At 40.0% G+C, this 21,495-nt stretch overlaps 1 protein-coding gene across 5 annotated transcripts in view; it reads left to right on the forward strand.

The window, feature by feature from the left end:
- Nucleotides 1-6,971: 6,971 nt before the first annotated feature.
- Nucleotides 6,972-21,495, forward strand: part of mkln1 (muskelin 1, intracellular mediator containing kelch motifs) — a 32,052-nt gene continuing 17,528 nt past the window's right edge. For 2 of the 5 annotated variants that reach the window (XR_006400630.1, XM_044343716.1), the window contains exons 1-12: nt 6,973-7,095; nt 8,178-8,247; nt 11,485-11,627; nt 13,722-13,810; nt 13,924-14,033; nt 15,023-15,215; nt 15,356-15,472; nt 15,760-15,825; nt 18,578-18,690; nt 19,345-19,557; nt 19,909-20,130; nt 20,256-20,385. Coding sequence is in view for 4 of the 5 variants with exons in the window: in XM_044343716.1 (XP_044199651.1) it covers nt 7,016-7,095; nt 8,178-8,247; nt 11,485-11,627; nt 13,722-13,810; nt 13,924-14,033; nt 15,023-15,215; nt 15,356-15,472; nt 15,760-15,825; nt 18,578-18,690; nt 19,345-19,557; nt 19,909-20,130; nt 20,256-20,385 (1,546 nt within the window). In the remaining variant the exon portion in view is untranslated. Of the gene's footprint in view, nt 7,096-7,270; nt 7,327-8,177; nt 8,248-11,484; nt 11,628-13,721; nt 13,811-13,923; nt 14,034-15,022; nt 15,216-15,355; nt 15,473-15,759; nt 15,826-18,577; nt 18,691-19,344; nt 19,558-19,908; nt 20,131-20,255; nt 20,386-21,495 lie in introns of those variants that run through there. The other 3 variants (XM_044343717.1, XM_044343720.1, XM_044343718.1) reach the window with 3 other exon arrangements.

Raw genomic sequence — 21,495 nt, forward strand, 5'->3', positions numbered from 1 at the left:
TTCTAGCCTATTGTTTTGGTTTTATGGCAACTTTCCTTTTTTTGGTTCAGTTTCGTTGTTATCATCAACCTTGTTTTTCAACCGCAGCAGGTAGCAAAAAAAACCTCTGAAACCCACTGTATGCTTCCTGCCTGGCGCCAAACAGCAATATTTCCCCCAGGAGTTGTTGAAAGCAAAACAGAGCTAAAAGGAGAGTGAATGTTAGACTAACATTTGTCAGGTAGCCAGAAACACACCTCAGAATAAATACTGATGTTGCTCCGTGTCTGCCTGATGTTTAAATAAGTTACCCTTTGCTAACATGTTCACTATGTCAACTTTATAGGGTGATACTGCAGTAGGCCTATGTGTTAGTGTCTAACGTAACATTTTTTGCTCTTTGGCCCTCTTGGCTAGTAGATTAGAGTTTTACTGGGCCCTTGTATATTTCCACTGGCCCAGCAGCCAAAAAATAATTTTGGTGATTTATTCATCACATAATACATACAACAGTGAGGTTCCCTTTAGATTTTCCTTTAGTTATGGATATGTAATGTGATATATTACACAAATATGCAAAATATAAAATTAGTCACCTATTGGATCAGTAAATGAATGATGTATAAATGTAGGTTTCTCCATATTTTGTGTAAAGCCAGAGAGCATGAATACATATGGAGATGAGAACAGAATTTATGATAATAACATTTCAGTGAGTATGGGTGACCTCGATAATAAACTAAATAACAATAAACTGGTTAACAGCTATGTAGCATCATTCATCCTCTCCTCCGTCCTCCTCCCTCTGCTGCTGCTGGTCAGACACACTGCTGCAGGTGCTGCTGGTAGAGAGGAGGGGCAGGCTGGTGTCAGCCTAAAGTCTCCCATACTGCCGGATTTTGTTGCGCTTACGGCAGCGAGCAGTCGTAGTCGACTCGAGTGAAGTAGCCTATAATCTAAAGTCTGTTTCATCCTGTCCGCTGTGTGTGTGTGTGTGTGTGTGTGTGTGTGTGTGTGTATATGTCTGTGTGGGTCTGTCATAGGTTACTGTTGGGGACAAATTTAAAGACCAACTTAAGTGGGGACAGCTTTTCCAACAGGGGACAAAAGCCGTGTCCCTGATTGGTAAAACACTGATTTTTGGGTCAGTGGTTAAGGTTAGGGTAAGGTAAATAGTGGTTATTGTTTAGGTTAAGGTAATGTCCCCAAAAGTGACCTAGGACAACATGTGTGTGTGTGTGTATGTACCAGGTATTCCTCATGTTGTGGGCACTTGCCTCCCTTATGGAGACAAAAAGCAAGTCCCCTTAATGTTAGTCATTAATTTTAGGGTGAAGATTTGGTTTAAAGTTAAGGTAAGTTTAGGGTCATATTAAGGTTAGGGTAAGGGTTGGGGTTAGGCATGTGGTGGTTATGGTTAAGGTTAGGATCTCTAGTCTCCAGGAAATTAATATAAGTCAATGTTATGTCCTCTGAAGTGATGGAAACACAACTGTGTGGTCCAGATATTCCTCGTGTGTGCGGTTGTGTGTGAGAGAGCGAGAGAGAGAGCACGCTCAGCCCCACCCTCGTGCAAATAGGCAGAGAGCAGAGGAGAGAAGAGACAGAGAAGCCAAATTCCCATTCTCTCCCCTCCAGGGTAACAAAGTAAAGAGCCCCTCTTTCTTTTCATAGCCTCATATGTTTCTTTCGCAGACATTTTTTTTTCGAGTATGATGTAAGAATGACACTAGGGTGGGAAAGACCTTATTTAAAGGGACTTAGCCATTACTCTGATTGGCCAGTGACGGCCAATCAACTTGCCCTGCATAAATTTTTACAGGCACGGGCAGGCAGTTATGTCGGACCCCGTCCAAAGTGGCCAAAACATTAAGCAAAATGTAACAGAGTTTAGTAATGTGGTTCGAATGTTGGACAAGAAGGAATTTAAACCAGTTGGTGGTGCAAAGTCACAGAACTCATTAATCATCCTCCAGCAATGAGGAATGTGTTTATGGAAAGCCATCCAATAGTTGTAGAGATATTTCACACTGATGTATATACAGATTTGATTTATAGTTGAAGTAGCCTACTACTACAACTAAAATTTTCTGGACCGGAGTGTTGGACTAAAAGATTGAGCAATCAACCAGATGTTTACAGCACACTAATAGCGTGACCAAAACCCTGTAGGGTGCTTTGAGGATCAGTACATACCATCAGACATCATATCAGTTTATATTACCTCATCCAAAATCTATCTGGGAAATACACTAAAACATGTACAGATTTGCATTATAGGACATAGCCACATTTGCCAGTGTTACTCAATAATAAAACCATTCTCACTTGTGTTCTGCGTCTGGGTTTAAATCCATATAAATGACCAATGCCCTTCCATTTGCAGTAAGTGGAAGCAGAGTTCTGCCAAGTGCTGGACGTGCACTTAGAAGAAACCCCATTATCATTCACTTCACATCATCAAGCCTGGAAGAGGTCCACTTGCAGATGATTCATCAAAAACTTACACCAAGATTTTACAAAAATATCAAATCCAAAGTAAGGCATGAGCATGCAGAGTAGTCTGTCGCCACGCTCTGCTCCCTTCACTGCTAATCTCTATTTTAACAGGTAATCTAGTATATTGCTATGATCTAAAAACCAATTTTTTTTCTATTTTCAAGTAATTTTGTATGATTATCTTGATAAAGTACAGTAATTTGCCTCACAGTGATTTTTAGAAAATGCCTCAAACAAAAGAAGCTGCAATTATCTAACCGGTAGGTTTTATATTTGAAAGAAAAATCAAGTGTGAATTCGAAAATAGAGTCCACTTCTAACAGGCTACAAATATTTATTCAAGGTGTCAGAAGTATAAAAACACATACATACAGTAGATAATGTAACAGCCAGTGAAATTCATAAACTCTTTCAAGAGCTCTGTTTGACTTGATTTTCTCCTCAGTGTGATGGAGGGTCTCGGCCCACTTCGCTGGCCGTCAGGACCGTGTGAACATACCAGAGGTCCGGGGTTTCTGAGGCTTGCAGACCCCCTGTGGTTTGAATTAGAGGGGATTACAACTCTCGACAACAAAAGACACCTCTCCGCTCCCCCCCCCACCTACTTTTTTGTGCTATCTGTTCCTCTCATTCCCCCGTCAGGGCCGACTGGATGAACAAGTGACGCTGCCAGCTAAAACTGGCTCCTTTTGTGCTGCTAACCCATTGAGAGGATATAAAAAAAGACATCCATCGTCTGTTTGTAGAGATTTTATCTAGGGCTGCAACTGACAATTGCTTTAATTATCAATTAATTTCTTTCGGTTAATCAATTGGTTGGATGGATTGCCATGATATTGTGTACAGACATTCATGGTCCCTAGAGGATGAATTACATTTACTCATGTACTGTATTTAAGTACAAATTTGAGGTACTTCTAATTTACTTGAGTATTTCCATTTGATGCTACTTTATACTTCTACACCACTACTTTTCAGAGGGAAATATTGTACTTTTTACTTCTATATTTATTTGCCACTTACTAGTTACTTTTCGGATTAAGATTTTACATAAAATAACACATTTTAATATTAAAACTGTTGTTCAAAATAGCTGCTCTTTTCTTTAAAAAAAATGTTAAAGGTGCTATATAAATAAAGTTTATTATTATTATTATCATTATAAAGAAACATATGATACACTTATATAATATGATGCAGTACTATTACTATTAATAAATTAATTAATAGTTAAATTAATACTTCTGTATGTTTACTTAACTAACATTTCAAATTCAGAACTTTTACTTGTAATAGAGTATTTATAGACGACAGTATTTCTACTTTAACTTGAGTAAAGAATCTGAACACTTCTTCCACCACTGCTCTAAACAGCATTGGGAGCATGTTAGCACGGCTGTAGACTCTCAGTCTTGTGTTAATTATCTACACCAAATAAAAGCCAGCGTGGAAAATGCCAAACAGGAACCAGACAGAGGAAGCAAACCGGTGACACATTTATTGCTAACCATTTCACTACAAATGGAACACTTCTCGACACTATTGTAAAAACAATAAATAATATACTTAGTATTGAATGTTTGATACTGATAAATTGTGAGGGAATATCATTTTACTTTAGACTCATATCACTTAACACATTCTCATACTGGTTGAGCATCCCTCCAGGCAGAGGTCAGGGTGAAGGGGACTTGAGGGATGAGGTAGAGGAAGAGTCATGTTTAGCACCACAACAAGCTGCAGTAAAGAAGGCCCAGCTCACTGGAATAAAGCCATGCTCATTACTCACCAGATGATTCATCTGCTCTTTAAACTACCAGTGACTCCACATGTAGTCAAACACTGAGATCACGCACAAAGGTGCTTTGACAAAGGGGACACAGCAGTTGAGCTAGCTTTGTTTCAGAGAGAAACCACTACAATGTTATATACTACATTATAATAGTATCTACAGTACAAATGATCTATGTTTATAATCAACGTCATGACATTTTAGGATAAGACAAGACATGCCTTGACAGGAAACGATGAACAGGATAGGTATAATATTACGAGACTTGTTAAGACTGGACTTGAGAGGACAATCCTGCAAGCAAACTTATTTACTGTATTTAATAATGTATATAATAAAGTATAACTTTTCGATCTACGATTGTAACTACTGTACTCAGCAAGTGTCCTATCGATTCTATCTGATAGGACACTTGCTGAATCCTTGAGGTGAAATTGAGATATCACTGTACCCCCCCCCCCCCCCCAATTTTCAAGCACTAAAGCACACCATACACATTGTTGTTAATAGCACAGTTAATAGCGAGCAAATGGCAACAACTATGCTGTATACCTAGATACCTGTGCCTATCTAAAATTTACAAATTTCAGTACAGTAGTTACATTCTCTTTCATTAACATACAGTATCAGTCAGAGGTTTGGACAAAAAGTGTGTCCAAGCTTTTGACTGGTGCTGTATGTATAAAGTTATTGAGTACAGACATAATTTTCATATAAAACTACACAAGTGTTGTACTTGGAGCATGAGATCACACAAATGACAAAACTTGAAAGAAAAACTTACTTAAAAGGAAAAGAAAGTTCCCAGTAACAGCTGTCCACCAGGGGCCCTCAAAATCTCCTCATTAACTTGGTGGCAATTGGTTTGTAGTAATATGATGAATTGAAACTTTGTCTGGGAATTAGGGATGTCGGTTTCGGTTAATTTTGCTTTTGATAGTCCGACACCCATTTACTGGTAACTAACCGGTTAATTTTTAAGAAAAGTTGTGATGTAGCTTTCGTTTGTGAGAGCTGTCCAGCAGTAAGTGGTCAGAGCTAGCTTGTCTGCCCTGGTTAGCTTGACTTTTAGCTCATCCGTCTTCACCTCAAAGTGTTTTCAATGGGTTTCGTCACAGCAGCTCTCAATGGCATAACGTACTTGGGCTTGAGATATCAAACTAGCTCTAACAATCCCTCGCTCTCTATCACACTGATTGGTAGCATATCGATCTCAATCATTCAGCACACCAACTGGGTGATGGCAGAATAACAAAGTAACACCTACATCGTTCTTACAGATAGACTGTGGGATTAGCATGCTAGGCTAACAGTCCGTCAGCTGTGTGACTTTATATCCGCACTGTGAAGTCTCGCAGGCCACACATTTGGCACCAATTGATCAAACGTGAATAACGTGAAATAACGAGTTCAGTACCCAACCCTTATCCAAATTAACCTATAGGCCGACATGTGTAACCTGTCAAAAATATTCTATTGATATAATTTAGTTTTAAGCTTTTTTCAGATGGTATTTTGTTTACGAGGTGCATCTGCCGTATGTGCATATTTGCATTATTTATTTGTATAATCTATCACAAAGCAAACATGGGGCTATGTATTATTCCAGGAATAATGTGCACAGCAAACAGAGAGGGGCCCAGCAGTTCATTTTTGCCCTGAAGCCCCAAAGCAGGTTAATCCAGCCATGTCACAGTAGTCCTTAAAGGACAGGTTCACAATTTTTCAAGTGTGTCTTAAAACAACAGTCAGGTGTCCATATGAACAGTGAAAGAGGTTTTCCTCGCAGTAATCATTCCTTCTGTTCATACTGACTATTAAAAGATCTCCTTCAAATGTGCTTTCAGTGTAAGTGATAGAGGCCAAAATCCACAGTGTGTCCACACATTCATTTTGTCCAAAAATGCATTTGAAAGTTGATCTAAAGTTTATATGAGGCTTCAGCAGTCTGAGTTAGTCATATCGAGTGGATACCTCCCACATTTACAGTCTTTTTAGCATCAAATTCCCTCTTTGTGTTTCCTCAGACAGTGTTTCCCTGTTGAGCTGCGGTGGAAGTATAGTAACAAAAAGAGGGACTTTGGCACTAAAAAGACTGTAACGTTGAAAGATATCTACTTGATTTGACTCATTTGGACACTGAAGCTTCATATTATCTTCAGATGAACTTTTATGTACATTTTTGCACAGAAGGAGGACTGTGGATTTTGGCCCCCGTCAACTACATTGCAAGTACATCATGAAGAGATCTTCTAATGGTCAGTATGAACAGGAGGAATGATTACAGCAAGAAAAACCTTTTTCAGTGTTCACTTAGGTACCTGACTGTTGTTTTAAGACAGACTTGAAAAATAATGAACCTGTCCTTTAATATCTGGACATTGTTTATGGAGAGAAACACTGCTCTTGTTTTTCAAATGCAATTTCAATGTATTTTTTCAAAGCTGTAAGCAGTAGCCACAGTAATAAGGTTTTTTTTAAATTAATACTGTATTAATGTTCAGGTGAACTGCCTCCCAAACTACAGTTTGGTCAGAGCTTAATTATATGGGAAACTATAACGAGAAGACTTTATTTTTTCTTATGACGGACATGCAAGATTTGACTTGGTAGTTACATTATATTATATTGCACTGCATACTTTATATAAACAAAACAAAACAAAACAGGGTGTACTGTCTCTTTAAGGGCCGTCACTGCTCGCTTCTCGCTAGCCTCCCGCTGCTTGTTATTTTCTGCAACAAGATGGCTGTCGTTCCAGAGAGCAGAGTCCTCACTTTCAGCGTTTTTAAATGGAGCTCTTACTCCTCTACATATTTACCTGAGTGAGTAACGCACATGTTAGATGTCCCGGCGTTTGCATGAGGTTCTGTATTTACAGGTGGTCTTTTACGGCCTCAGTGCACCAGTGTTTCTGCCAGCCGGCCTGACTGGCCTAGCTCGTCTGCGATACGATCCACCTAGCGTTAGCTCAGTCAGCGGCGCTGGGGGCGTTTGGTTTCGGTGTCAGAACCGCTCGGTCGTCATGATGCTCCTGAACTAGTGAAAGGTTCTTGGTAAACAGCAGCGTTTCAAGAATTACATGACATATTAGATGACGTTATACATTTCGTTTGAACCTGTAGTTAATTTCTAGTGTCAAATATAATATTTAATATGTAGGAATGTGTTTCTTGTTCGCTGTCACTCTGTCATAGCTGTTTATTTTAAATGTAAACTTATGTATTCTTCTTTTCTGAAGAGCTTGTTTTGGATCAGCAGTCCTCAATACTTCCATACCACTAATTGTAACAAACCCATTGCAACCTCAGACCAAAGAATTGTCAAAACACTTTAACATTTTTGAATTTGATTCAAGAATGTGCAATCTGGCATCCTAGTATGTCAAAAACGAGCGTCCACGTTAGCTACGAGTAGGTAACTAGCTGCTGTTATCTAACCAAAAGCTCTGCTTTAGCAACAAAAGCTAATCGGCTTGTTTACCCACTAACTACCTGAAACTGATGGAACATACTGTCAAACTCCATGTTCGCATATTTAAGTAAACACTCTGAATAAATAAATAAATAGGGAGTGAAGTTATTATAGTTTTACAACATTCGCCTGTTGCTGGTTTAGCTCCTAATTTAGCTGACGTTAACGTCAGGCAGCTAACAACAGTCAGATAATGCTTTTATCATTTAATGGAGTCATTGCACCTGCTAGCACAATCTAGCTGCAGATGCATTGCATAAACAGTAGTGTTATATGAGTCCTCCACCTTTACAGCGAGGTTACACACAAACAAAAACACATCCCTGTTTGTTGTGATTCCTGTGTCAGAAGTTAAATGTAATGTTATCTGCTGTGTATCAAGTTTTGTTGCTGCTGTGATAAATAAACTATCTCTCTCTCTCTGTTTTTTTAGGAATATCTTAGTTGACAAACCTAATGATCAGTCTTCCAGGTGGTCCTCTGAGAGCAACTATCCTCCTCAGGTAAGTCTGCTGCTGTTGATACAACCTGTCTCTTCCTGTGACTTCACTGTTCCAGATGGAGACTGACGTGGAACGGCAGTTTGCCACGACTGCTGTTTGTTCACTGCTTTGTACAGGGGAAAAAAATAATCTGCCAGATACCTGGATGAGAGATGATAAATTACAGGAGAAAGAGCCTCGGGAGACGTGGGAAGTATGGACAGTGTATCTGGTATCAAGATCAAATTATGAAGTTCAGGTGCAACTGTAGGTTGTTTCTTCTATACTACATGTGTTGTGCAATAGAACTATTACTATTGGTTTATTTACAGACATTTTTTTAACCTTTTTATGGGGAAGTTTCACCGAAAGCAGTGCTGATGTCATGTTAACAGTTTCCAGTTTAGTTTTCTGGTTTCTCCACAAGCCCTTATCGACTCTCTGACATCTTAAACTACAAAGACAGTTGTAGATTTTGTGCGGTGAAAATCATCTTTGAGGTGACAGTTCAAGCGTTTGGGCGGGCTGTAGCTCTGATCTGCTACTCTGCTGTCACAACTTTCAATGCCTGAACTCTTTGTCCTGCACATGCACGCATGTAAAAATCAGATATCAATTAGAAACCTACCTTCGCCTTGTGAGCCAGGTTTCTCCTTTATGTGGCGTTTTAAGAATTCAAGTTACTGCAAAAAACGAGCTGTAATCTGGTTACATAAATGCATGTAACCGCATTGAGGGACTCCTAATTACAAGTTTTGTCTTGTGCACCCAGCCATAATCACTGCTATGAATGCAGTACATAAATTAACATTGGCTTAAACACCATGAAGATTTTAACTGTTAAAACATGTGAATGTGTGCAAAGTTGGGACAGCATTATTTGTGCATCCTTGCAGATGTATGTGTGCTGAATTTCCACACAGTTTGGACCTATTTTTGTATTTATTATTATTTAGCAGCTGTCAGAGCAGCAGTTTAGAGTGTTGGCATTATTTCATTAGATTCATGTATTTAAGAAAAACCTTATTTACTTGGAGTACAAAAAGCACTAAATGTATAATTAAAGCTCTAAGTGTGGGGGAAAAAGAGGTTAAGCTAAATAAGTAATCAGTTATTGATCATGAATTGGTTGAAGACTGATTAAAGAAGTCAGTGAAAATTTGCATATCTCACCGCCGCAGAGGCTTTCTCTGTTGTCTACTGTTAGCGCCCACCCAGGTCTGTCGAAGTATCTACCTTCCTCATACAATGAAGCACTTGTTTGTCATTGTGTCTCTTGAACCTGTTGACCCGCTGCAGCAGCAACACTGTGGCAGTCTGTGTTAAATCTGAAAGTTTGTCACATGGCAAGAGGAAATGAAGCCTGTCAAAACAATGGTTAACCACTTTCTAGTTGCCTTGAACATGTCAGTCACACTATGTATCAGGTTGCTTTAGCAGCACTGCGTAGTAAACAAGAGTACAACATACAAATCTAGTGACGTTTTTACATCCAAGCTTAACTCGCAGCATAATTTTTGTAATTATGTTTTGAATTAAAGCAGAAATGCGTAACACTCCTTCATCACAGCATCTCAACAGTAAAGATCTTTGGTCTTAAATGTAGTAAACTGATTGGAACTAATATCTTTAGGCTGTGGACTCTCGGTGAGACTAAACAAGCAATTTGAAGGAAATTGTGATGAACAATCGTCAAATTAACCAATAATGAAGATTAGCCTTAGTTGCAGGCTTAACTGGCAAACAAGACTAACATTACAAGTGAGACTATGTAAGTTTTGAAGAAATAACACATTCTCTCTCTTACACATGAAAAGTTGAATTCATAAGTTTCATTAAAACACATCCTTGCGCTATTCAACACACTCATACACAGCGGAGACTCCGGGAAATTAGTATTTAGCAAGGAATTAGCAATTACTACAAAACTTCAGTGGTTGTATGTAATGGTGAATTGTTCTTTTTTACACTTTGGATTTCTATGGATTAACAAACAAAATACAAGTGGTTAATTAGTGAGCTTTTGAGGTGCTTTTAAGAGGATTGTTCTACCTTTGGACAGAGCCAGGCTACTTGTTTCCAGTGTTTGTTCTAAGCTAAGCTAACCTGCTGTTGGCTGTAGCTTTATATTTAACAGACAAATATGAGAGTGGTATTGATCTTCTCATCTTACTTTCCACCAGAAAGCGAAAAAGTGAATTTCCCAAAATATAAGCATGTCTGGAAACCAAATTGTTGGTTTTGGCTTCAGAAAACCAGATCATCCTACCAAGTCACCATATCCCATAGTTATAATATGCTTGAGTAAGGGGACTAAGGGGAGGGGACTGGAGCAGAGTTCACTAGACCAGTGGGGTGATGCATCGAAGATGGAACCAATGGAAATTGATCTCATTAATCTAATGTTTCACAGATTAACTCCCGATGTCGGTTCTCATATTGAACCAGTCCAGTAATATGATCTAAACTGTAGCACAGTAGACGGGAAAATCAAACGGTTATGATAGCCGGTTGTTTCTCTCCAATCAACCAGTTAAAACAGAGCGTGTGTCAAATTACTGACAAGGATCTGTAAATGATGTCCTTGAACATCTGAGTCATTTCAGGAGCTTGATGGGAGGATCAGGCTATTGCTCACATGTTGACTCATGACAAACTGGGTCGATGGTGAAAGTGCAAGATCAATGCCTGACAGACGAGTCAAAAATCACTAGAGCTGCTTTTATCTTTTATTGAACATAAAGGTTGAAAATTTTATGCGGGGAAAAAAATTCCATGAATAACATCAGTGTTGTTATGAAAGTTCAACTCCAGATGAATACTGATAAAGCCTCAGCATGGATTGAATATTTGCATTTTCTGTGAGTGGAAGTGAAAACGTCGGTGTGTGTGTGCGTGGGGTTTGTCAAATGCCTGTTTTCCCAGTGACACATTTAATCAATGTTCCGGCCTGTGGTCTCCTCTCGTTCTGGCCTAATGGCTACTGGTGATTTGTCAGTAGATGTCCCGGCTTGTTAGAGCACCAACGACATGTGGATGCGGCTCATAGATCGTATGTAATGGCACTTACCTGACGCAGTAGATTGACCTGCTGTAGTCGTTTAGATAATGAGCAAATCTTTTCACAGCGGCTGGCCCCGCTATAAGCACAAGCAATTTCCTCAGTCCTCCACACACACTAATGGCATCATAACTCTCCTCTCTGCTTTCAGCTCTTCTCATGTCTCCTCTCTCTCTGCTCCATCTCTTCTCCTTCAGTTTTTAATCTTGAAATTGGAAAGGCCGGCAATCGTTCAGAGCATCACCTTCGGGAAATATGAGAAGACTCACGTCTGCAACCTGAAGAAATTCAAAGTGTTCGGTGGGATGAGTGAAGAAAACATGACAGAGCTTTTGTCCAGGTGAGATGGAGCCGCTTATGCAAGTCCCATCCAAAAAAAAAAAAAAAAACGTTTGTTTTTTGTGATTATTGCAACAGGGAAAGACTGAACTTGCAACAGCTTTAATGGAGAAAGTGCAATGCAATTTGCAACATTCTTGTATCTTTTTTTGGAGCTCGTTGGGATAATGTACAGTCTGGGCGTACGATCAGCCTTAGGAAACAATTTCAGGGAATATAAAGTCTCATAAACGGCAAAGCATCTGCAAGGGAGTTGCTTTATTGAGATGTAGGATTGATTTTGCTGGCCTCATAGCACTGCTTTAGTAAAAGACGTTTACTGAATCAGTATCGGCTCAGAGATACTGACCTTATGAAGGGGATTGGATGTTGAACAGATGTGGCTAGCAACATTTATGAAGACACTGTTCAATGTGGATAAAGTAAATAAATATATAAAAATACACAATAAATAAAAAATCAGTTACATTCAGTCATGGTGGGCTGGTACCTCAATATGCAGTGTCACAGAAATCCTTGGTGCATTATATTAACTTATTTATGACTCTATGCCAGGTATCAGATTAATACTCTGTGTTTAGTTTTTGGAATCGGGAGAAAAAAGACATTTGCATTTCTTGTTCTGAATGGGATGATATTATACAGAAAATAGCAGTTAAAAGCAAAGTCTGCAAGCCCCTTCTTCAGCTCTCTTTTGGTCAAAATTGCATGCTTTAGTCAGATGGGTTGAATTTGCGTTTTAATTTTTGTGGTTACAAATTCCTGAAAGAACTGAACTTCATAAAAAAACAAAACACCAATGAAAACCTAATTCTTTTGTATTGGTAAGTTGAAATAATGGACAGAATAGTAAGTTGTTTGGTGAGATGTGTTTTGAAGAGTTAAAATGATGTTTTCCTACACATACACCAGCTCTGTCGATTACCTGGTGGTTGGAAACTACCGCCATTTATATCTTTTATCTCTCGAGCTGAAACTGTTGATCGCTGCCGTCCAAGCGTTTCAAGAAAAAATTGTTGCAATTATTCTGATAATCAGTTCATTGTTGAAATAATTGTTCTTGCAAAATTACCAAACATAACCCAGTTTCAACTTCTACATTGTGAGGATTTGCTGCTTTTCTTTTTCTTACATTATAGTCACTTTAAAACTTTAGAGTTCTGGGACTTTTAGTTTAGGCATTATTCATTTTTTTTTTTCAGACTTTGTATAGACCAAAAGATTCATTTAGTTTAGTTTAGATTAATCTATAATGGAATTACTAATTATTAAAGTTCCCCTCCATCCAAAAATGTGTTCTTGTTCCTCCGGTGTAATGTATGAGCTTCACTGTGCAGAATGATGTCAGCGCAGACTTTGTTTTCACTTTCATCTGCTGAAAGTGGAAAGTTTCTCTGCGCTCAATGAAAATCTGATAGTAAGGGGCGGGCCTACGAGCATGATTTGTAACATCACAACTAGTATGGAGCCAATCATGGTGCAGTAACTTACACAAGTGTGATGTGGAAACTTGAAGCCTCCAGAATGTTTGCGTATTCATATGTGTTTTTAAGATTTGAATGTGATAATTATACTCTTATTGTGGAAAAAACCCATCAGACACGCATCATTGTTCCAAGCAGAGAGTTTTTATATGCTTTAGCACATGTCTTGAGGGGATCTCTGATAATAATTGTTAATTGCGTTTATTAGAACTGCGTGTGTGTGTGGAAAAAAGTAAGTATTGGAGCTTGTTGGGGGTGTTCTTTCAATTTGACAGTTTTGTGTAGAAATATTACAGGAATCAGCCTTTTTTTTTTTTTTTTTGTTGCAACTGCAGGGAATCTCAGTAATTGGTGAATCACGCCGTCTGGTTAATCATCCAGTTTGACTACATTACCAGACAGCCTGTTTGGTCAAGAAGTGACAGATCATAGGTGCCAGCTGCCAAAGTGACAAATTAAGTTTGGTTGATTGCCAGAGTCGGAAGACGATCTGAAATTTAACAGCATATGGACGTGCTTGGCATCTCAACCCAGCAATATAATTTGGGAAATGGCTGCATCATTTCCATTCTCTCTTTTTTTTTTTTGTTTTTTTTTCCTCTCTCTGCCAGTGGCCTTAAGAACGACTACAACAAGGAAACGTTCACCTTAAAGCACAAGATCGACGAGCAGATGTTTCCCTGCCGGTTTGTCAAAATAGGTGAGATTTGATTTTTGGTTTTGACGAGTCCATGTGGTCTCTGCTGGTCTTAGAAAAAAAAAAAAGACATGGAGATCATATCCGTGTTTTTAAAGCTGTTCTCTTCTTCTCAGTGCCTCTGATGTCTTGGGGTCCTAGTTTTAACTTCAGCATCTGGTACATTGAGCTGCATGGTATTGAAGATCCTGATGTGGTGCAGCCCTGCCTTAACTGGTACAGCAAGGTAAGCGCTGGAAAAACCTGGAGGTTTGATACTTGAGTACTGATAGAGCGGATTACAGATTCAACAGGCCTGAATCTCAAGTCACAATCACTCCCACAGATTGTTTTCTTTGGTCAGTCCAGAGTGAACCTTTTTTGTATGTTTGGTAGTTTGAGTTCACACAGCTTAATTACAACCAAACCAGGGACTGTAAATGAAAACCACATGGACGAAGCAGACTTTCATCAACTTCTCATCATCTGTTCCCAGACCTTTTTAAACGTAGTCGATCAAGATGAACTCAGTCTGAAATCCTTTGTGTAATTTCTTTATTACAGTTAAGAATACATCAAGAGATGATTGAACATGTGCATCATGTAAAATTGCCGTTTGACCCCAGTTCACGTTGTTACACTTTCCAAGCCTTAGGTAACTCCAGGCAAGATGAAAGCAAAAATCCATCCACTTATTCCTCATGAAACTTCACATTTGTCTGTTTTCTGTTGTGGGATTTAATGATAGTAACTTTATTTACACTGATGGAAACACAACCATCTCTTTATCAAAACCAAAACTATGTATTTTTTGATATGTTATGAAGGTATTCCTACAAAAAAACCCCTTTAAATTTAACACAATATAACTTCTAACATGCATCATTGTTGTCTTGAAGGATAAATCTTTGTTATTACAGCTTATTTTCATAGTTTTACTCATAATTGTGGTAGGAATAACATGACACACCGATATGCTGAGATCTAAGAATGTGAAAGTCATTCAAAGGACAGAACATGTGTGGACTCAAGCTGTAATAAACTCGAAATATCTTTTTACACAGCTGCGCAGGAACTTTCCACAAATAAAAAAAAAAATCACTGTATACAAAGTTATAATTAGCATCGAGGTTAAATACTACTGCTGTTACTGTCAGTGCTGTGATTCAGTAGATCAAGCGGAATGTTGAGCTCATAACGGACTCGTGATTGTACTCATATCTGTGGCCTTTGCAGTACAGAGAACAGGAAGCCATCCGCCTTTGCCTCAAGCACTTCCGGCAGCATAACTACACAGAGGCCTTCGAGTCACTTCAGAAGAAGACCCGGATAGCGTTGGAGCACCCCATGCTCACCCACCTGCACGACCGGCTGGTGCTGCAAGGAGATTTCGACGCCTGCGAGGAGCTCATAGACAAAGCTGTGAGAGGTATAGCCCTCGTTCCAGATACTGTCGATTTAGGTCAAATCAAAATCTGTTTTTATCTGTTTTTTTTTTGTTTGTTTGTTTTTTTTTTGATTGTACTAATGGTGAATTTGCCATATGTGATGCTCTTCTCTCCTCACTAGACGGTTTGTTTAACCAGTATATCAGCCAGCAGGAGTACAAGCCCAGGTGGAGTCAGATCATCCCGAAATGCAACAAAGGTACAAGCGCCCAAGAAATCAACCGAGACGACATGAACAGTGAGAGACCATCTTTTCAAGCGGGGGAAACTTCCCCTATCCGTTCAAACATTTCAGTACAGTGTGACAGCTTTGTAGCTAAAACAACGCCGCCTTCCTTTTTTTTTGTGTGTTGCTCCCTCCCTCCCCTCCCCTCCCCTCTCCTCCCCTCGCCCTCGCCCTCTGCTCCTCCCATCGTCCACCCATCCCACACGATCCTCTCACTTTCCTCCGCGTCATCTTCCATCTCCGATGTTCACACACGCCCTCCCCTCTTCTCTCCTCCTCCCCCCTCTCCTCTTCCGCAGGTGACGGCGACGACAACAGGCCAGGGATGAGAGGAGGGCATCAAATGGTCATTGACGTCCAGACTGGTGAGACCCACGCAGCCAGTGTTGTGACTTGGCAGCTTAACCGGCACTATGAGTCATATCCTCCTACACAGACTCAGAACTCTAAGCTCTATTACTGTTTAATCAAATTAACCCCCCCTTCCCGGCCCGCCCACCTCCAGCCCTTTTTCCTCTGAAACGAAACTGTCCCGAGGGTATTTCTTTTTTTAAAGAGTACATAAATCACAACTTGAGTTTGACAGAGACACACAACAATTGTTTTTTTTTTTTTTTTCTTTCCTCTCTCTGGTGTTGGCGGTGGTGGTGGTGGTGGTGGTGTACTTTCCCGCTGGCCATCTGAAAGACAAAAGCCTGCATTGTGTGTGTGTGGTGTGTGTGTGTGTATGTGTATGTGTGGTGTGTGTGTGCGAGAGAGAGAGAGAGAAAAAGTGATGCAGTGTCTGCAACTTGTGTCAGAACTGAGAGAAGGCATTGCATCCCTCTGGTCTGTCTCAGCAAGCAAACACTGACTTCTGTGTTATGGTAGCAGAACTGGATAGATGTTGATACAGGAGTTAGATTTTCTTCCTGTTTTGGCAAGATCCCAAATCATTTCTTGTCTTGCCCGGATCCAGTTGTTTGTGTATGCTCTCTCGGGAGCTTGTATCACCAAGTAAGTTCAGGCTCTCTTCGGTTTACCTGCTTTGCTGAGACTAAGGATAACTGGTGTCATGAAGCTGGTTAATCAACTGGCTCAGTTAAGTTTGGCTCGGCTACTAGCATGTACACGTGAAAGAGTTCTTAATTACATGCAACCTCATCAGAACCACGCATGGACTACGCAGAAAGAATAAAAAGCTGTAGTAACACTAGGAATTAATATCCAAATATTCAAAGTGAGGTAATATGATATATAAATAAGTGTAGGTATTACTATGCATGTCTGTTAAAATCCATCTGGTATTTTCAACATGCTCGGTAGTGTGGAATGAGTGTTTTTGCTTTATCTATGACAATCTGTGAAGATTATGTGATACACTTAAAGTTAAAGGTCTGTTTCTGCTGCCAAAGGAGAGAGGAGAAGAAAAAAAAAACCTAATGTTATTCTAGGCTGCAGTAATGCAATAAAAGTATAAAAGATATCTATCTATCATGTAGAGAATGAAAGAAATGTAATGCAACTTCGCAGTGTCATTTATCGTTGTAAATTGTTGTTTGTTAGACGCTCTGAAAACCAGACTGGACACATGGAAAGCCTCGAACAGCAAAGTAATTCTACTCATCCATAAAGCATCTACTGTATCATAAACTCAGTCCTTATTTCTCTGTCAGGATCCAGTTGTTTCCTGTGATCTGAGGTTTTGAGCTGATCCTCTAAAGTTAACCTGCTCCGGAGGAGGTTAGCCACGCACCGTATAGGTTACCACGGTGATATAATGCAGTTAAAATAGATCCGGCTTCATGATACCAGGAAAGCCTGAGATAAACTTAAACTTATCTCACTTTGTGATACAGCCTTCTGATCCCATGTAGAGCCTCTGTAATTATTTTCTGATTTTTGATTATTAACACGTCTCAACACAAGGCGGGACTTCACAACGTCTAGGTTCACCTCTACCTCCTAAACCCATCAGCCACACATACGGTCAGCGCGTCCTTAACATCAGGAGGGGCGTGATCTCTAATAGCGCTTTGCTTTGAAACACCACAGCACACATTTATGCAAAAAATGAAATCTTAATGACTAAAAATGCAATAAATACAATTTCTATGATCCAGTGGCCAAAACAAACCTATTCTTAATAATTACCAGTGACTCACTGAATACTTCGTGGCTTTCGCAACTCATTTTCCAGCCGGTTTTCTGTTTTGGAATGGTAACAGTAATGGCATAACTTAGTTCCTCCTACACAAGTCTGTGATACGATTGCAATTTCCCATAACTCCCATCAGCTTGAGCCACAGTGGCCTATGTTTGACCCAGACAGTGTTTACATATCAGAGATCAGTAAGCCGCTTAATTAGAGACGCAACACAAATGTGTCGAAAAAGAGGTAAAACACCGCAATATTTATGTGTCTTTTAACACCGTACCCTCTTCACTGAGTAATTTCCAGATGTGTTTCGGAATATTGTTGATGGTTGGGAAAGCTACACTCTTAACACAGATGGAGACTTTGGAATTTGAGCAGCAGAAAGTGAGCGTTGCGATCCGCATGCTTGGGTTTGCGGTCGGTCCAGGCGTTCCTAACGGATTGTGTCATCTATATAACACCTGATCAATTTCTGATCAGTTATTGTTAACTCCTGGAACATTTGCTTTATAAAATGCTCATTAAAACACTGCAGCAGTTTCCTTATGCACAGCCATGTGAGTGGATGAATCAGGGAAAAAGCACTTTTGGTTGCCAAAAAAAAAAAAAAACCCCAGAGAGAGAGGGGAGAAATCCTATTTAGCAACCCTTTAACTACAGCTCCACACTCCTCTCACTGTTGTCTTCATACAAACCACTGTTGGATACTTTTCAAAGATACTGTTGAAGGAAAGCTGTGATACAGAGTTGTCCAGCTTTCATCTGAATAGTTGTAGTCATTTTAATGCAGGTTTACAGTGGATCAAGTGTTCACTGTGCAACTGTAGTATGTAGGTTAAATAAATACAGCAATTTTAAACTTTGTCTTGGCACATGTACAGAATTAAAAGACTCAGATCAGGGTCAAAAAACGATCGGACTATAAAAAAAAGTCAGCTCTTGTCAGTTTGCCACTTGTTGAGCAATGTTTGTGCCTACAGAGACCGTGTACCTGTTTGGGGGCTGGGATGGCACGCAGGACCTGGCTGACTTCTGGGCTTACAGTGTTCAGGAGAACCAGTGGGCCTGCATCTCCAGGGACACTGAGAAAGAGGTGAGAGGGAGGGGCCAAAGAGTGTTATTGTTAAACTCAAGTAAAGCTGGTCACTGAGAAAGATTCCTGTATGAACCAAATATTTTTTATCTATGTAGTATTGAAAAAAAATGTGGGAAAGTACCAAAATGCTTTCTCATTAACACCCTCTTTCCTCTGTCAACTTTGATCCTGTTTTAGTATTTTGAACATGAAACAGTTTTTTTTTTTTTATAGAACAGTCTTTATAGTTAGAAAGCCAGATTGCATTTTAAATGTTAAGCAGAAGCTGGTTTACCTTCTGGCGCAGTGCTGCTCTCATCTAATGTTGACAGAATTCAGGAGGAAGTTCTGTTTTTAATTAACATTTAGGAGTGCGATAGAGCTTACTTGTCAGTATGATTTATAGTTTTCATCAGTGCCTCAAACTCTTAATGAGTTCAGGAACAATATGTTCAAACGGGTCTTTCTTTTGCCCTCTTCGTAACATATAGACTATCAACTATAGCAGACCTTTTGTATGAAATAATTTATTTGCATAATATCCCAACTGCTGTTCAGGAATCTCCAGCCATAGCTACCCAGTCATCAGGACAGGTTATTGACTGGTTATGTTAACGAATACAAATGTTAAACAGCTGAACAGATGCCTGTCTGTATCCGTGTATCCCTCAGAGCGGTCCCAGCGCTCGCTCCTGCCACAAGATGTGCATCGACTCCCAGCAGCGTCAGATCTACACACTGGGCCGTTACCTCGACTCCAGCGTCAGGAACAGTAAGTCTCTGAAGAGCGACTTCTACCGCTACGACATCGACGCCAACACCTGGACGCTACTCAGCGAGGACACGTCAGCTGACGGAGGGCCAAAGCTGGTGTTTGACCATCAGGTAGCTAAAAATGATTTTATTTGAATAGCTTGTCTTGAGATCTAAAGTATATGATTCTATTTAGTGTTATCATTTGAGTTGTTTTTATAAAGTTGGTACAGTACATAATACAGATTAGAATTTGCAAAAGTATATATGCCGTTCATTTATAATTCCATTCAAAATGAATGGAGAAGAGTTTGATGACACAGATGCGGGGCTACGAGCATACATTTAATCCTTCAACACAAATAGTGGAAACCAGGAACTCATCCTGCTGCCCTTCACTTCCTCCGCTAAACCTCTGTCTGAACTCGCCTGCTTCCTTTTTCCTACATCCCTCGTCCCCCTCGCCCTCTGCCCTTCCTGCAGATGTGCATGGACTCGGAGAAGCATATGATCTACACATTCGGCGGTCGAATCCTGACGTGTAACGGCAGCGTGGAGGACAGCCGGACGTCGGAGCCCCAGTTCAGTGGCCTCTACGCTTACCACTGTCAGGCGGGGACGTGGAGCCTCCTGCGGGAAGACTCGTGTAACGCCGGGCCAGAGGACGTCCAGTCCCGCATCGGACACTGCATGCTCTTCCACACTGTGAGTCCACGTTTTGAGTTTATTTCTGTTGCTGTGTGAATAATCCCGCCTGATGAATTTTTTTATTAAAGCTTAAATGTTCATCATAATTTCTTTTCTCCTCCATTGCTCTCTTCTCAAAACAGAGAAACCGCTGTCTCTATGTGTTTGGGGGTCAGAGGTCAAAGACGTACCTCAATGATTTCTTCAGCTACGATGTGGACGGAGACCACGTAGAGATCATATCAGACGGCACCAAGAAGGACTCGGGCATGGGTGAGATTTATGATCCGTCATATATTTCCCCTGATTTTTTTTTTTCTCTGCGTAGGATTAAATATCAAGGAGATTCCAGCACTCATTTTGGAAAGGTTAATTTAAATATTTGACACGATAACCTTTAAAACCTTTCCAAATTGATAACAAAACTGCATTTGTAAAAAAAAAAACAACTGGTTGGTCTGTGGAGGAATCTGTGCACTCATATATCTTTATGATTTTATGGGGGCATTATGAGTTATTATTGTGCACAACTCCAACATGAAATGATTCGTCCATAGGCATAACTCATATTAGAGAAGGTATAACAATAGGGAAATAGTCCTCCTTGTTGGCCACACAAGAGAAGTCAATCAGAATTATGTTTGTTATTAATCTTAATTATGATTTTGCGAGGGTATAAGGGCTTTTAAGGATAAGTGACTGAGATGCAAACACAAGAAACACATTTATTACTAACACTACAGCTACAAGTACTAAACACTACAACATTTTACAAACATGCATGATGCAGAGTTATCTATTGTGTAGTTGGTATGAGAGACCTGATAAAACCTGATTAGGAATGCACCAGGTTTTAAGCAAGTCGATGAAGGTTTTGTACAAATACTTGTTTGCTCCCTGGGGTTGGCTTCTTGTAGAGAATGGAGTGAGGAGCCGGAGTCTGGATCTTGTAATGATGTGCGAGTTGGCTGGATTTGTAAAGTTCCCGTTGGAAGAGCGCTCTTGGGTTTATGCTCTCCTAGTCTTGATCCTTAACTCATGACTCTAGATTCTGAGGTTTCACCTCCCTATTATTCTGAATCACATCTTCAGACTGGCAGGATGCAAGCTTTCCACCGGTGTGGCGGAAAGTAAGAAGGGCAAAGACAAAAGTAAGAAGAAACTAGCAACCAGCAAAAAGCAGCCAAGAGTTTCAGATAACACACTGTTGTAAAGTTTCGGTCTGCCCACAAGGTGCATCCTGGCCAATCCCAGGGTTGCAGAGTCAGTCCCCTCCTGTCCACAGACAGGCGGGTACAATTTCTAATTTTGCATTTTAGTAGCTTTAGTGTTCTGAAAGTGAACCAAGCAGAATGATACCAAACATGATGTAAGTGTTATCAA

Source organism: Thunnus albacares, chromosome 23 (assembly GCF_914725855.1).
Source record: "Thunnus albacares chromosome 23, fThuAlb1.1, whole genome shotgun sequence".
In the NCBI taxonomy this organism is placed as follows: Eukaryota; Metazoa; Chordata; class Actinopteri; order Scombriformes; family Scombridae; genus Thunnus; species Thunnus albacares.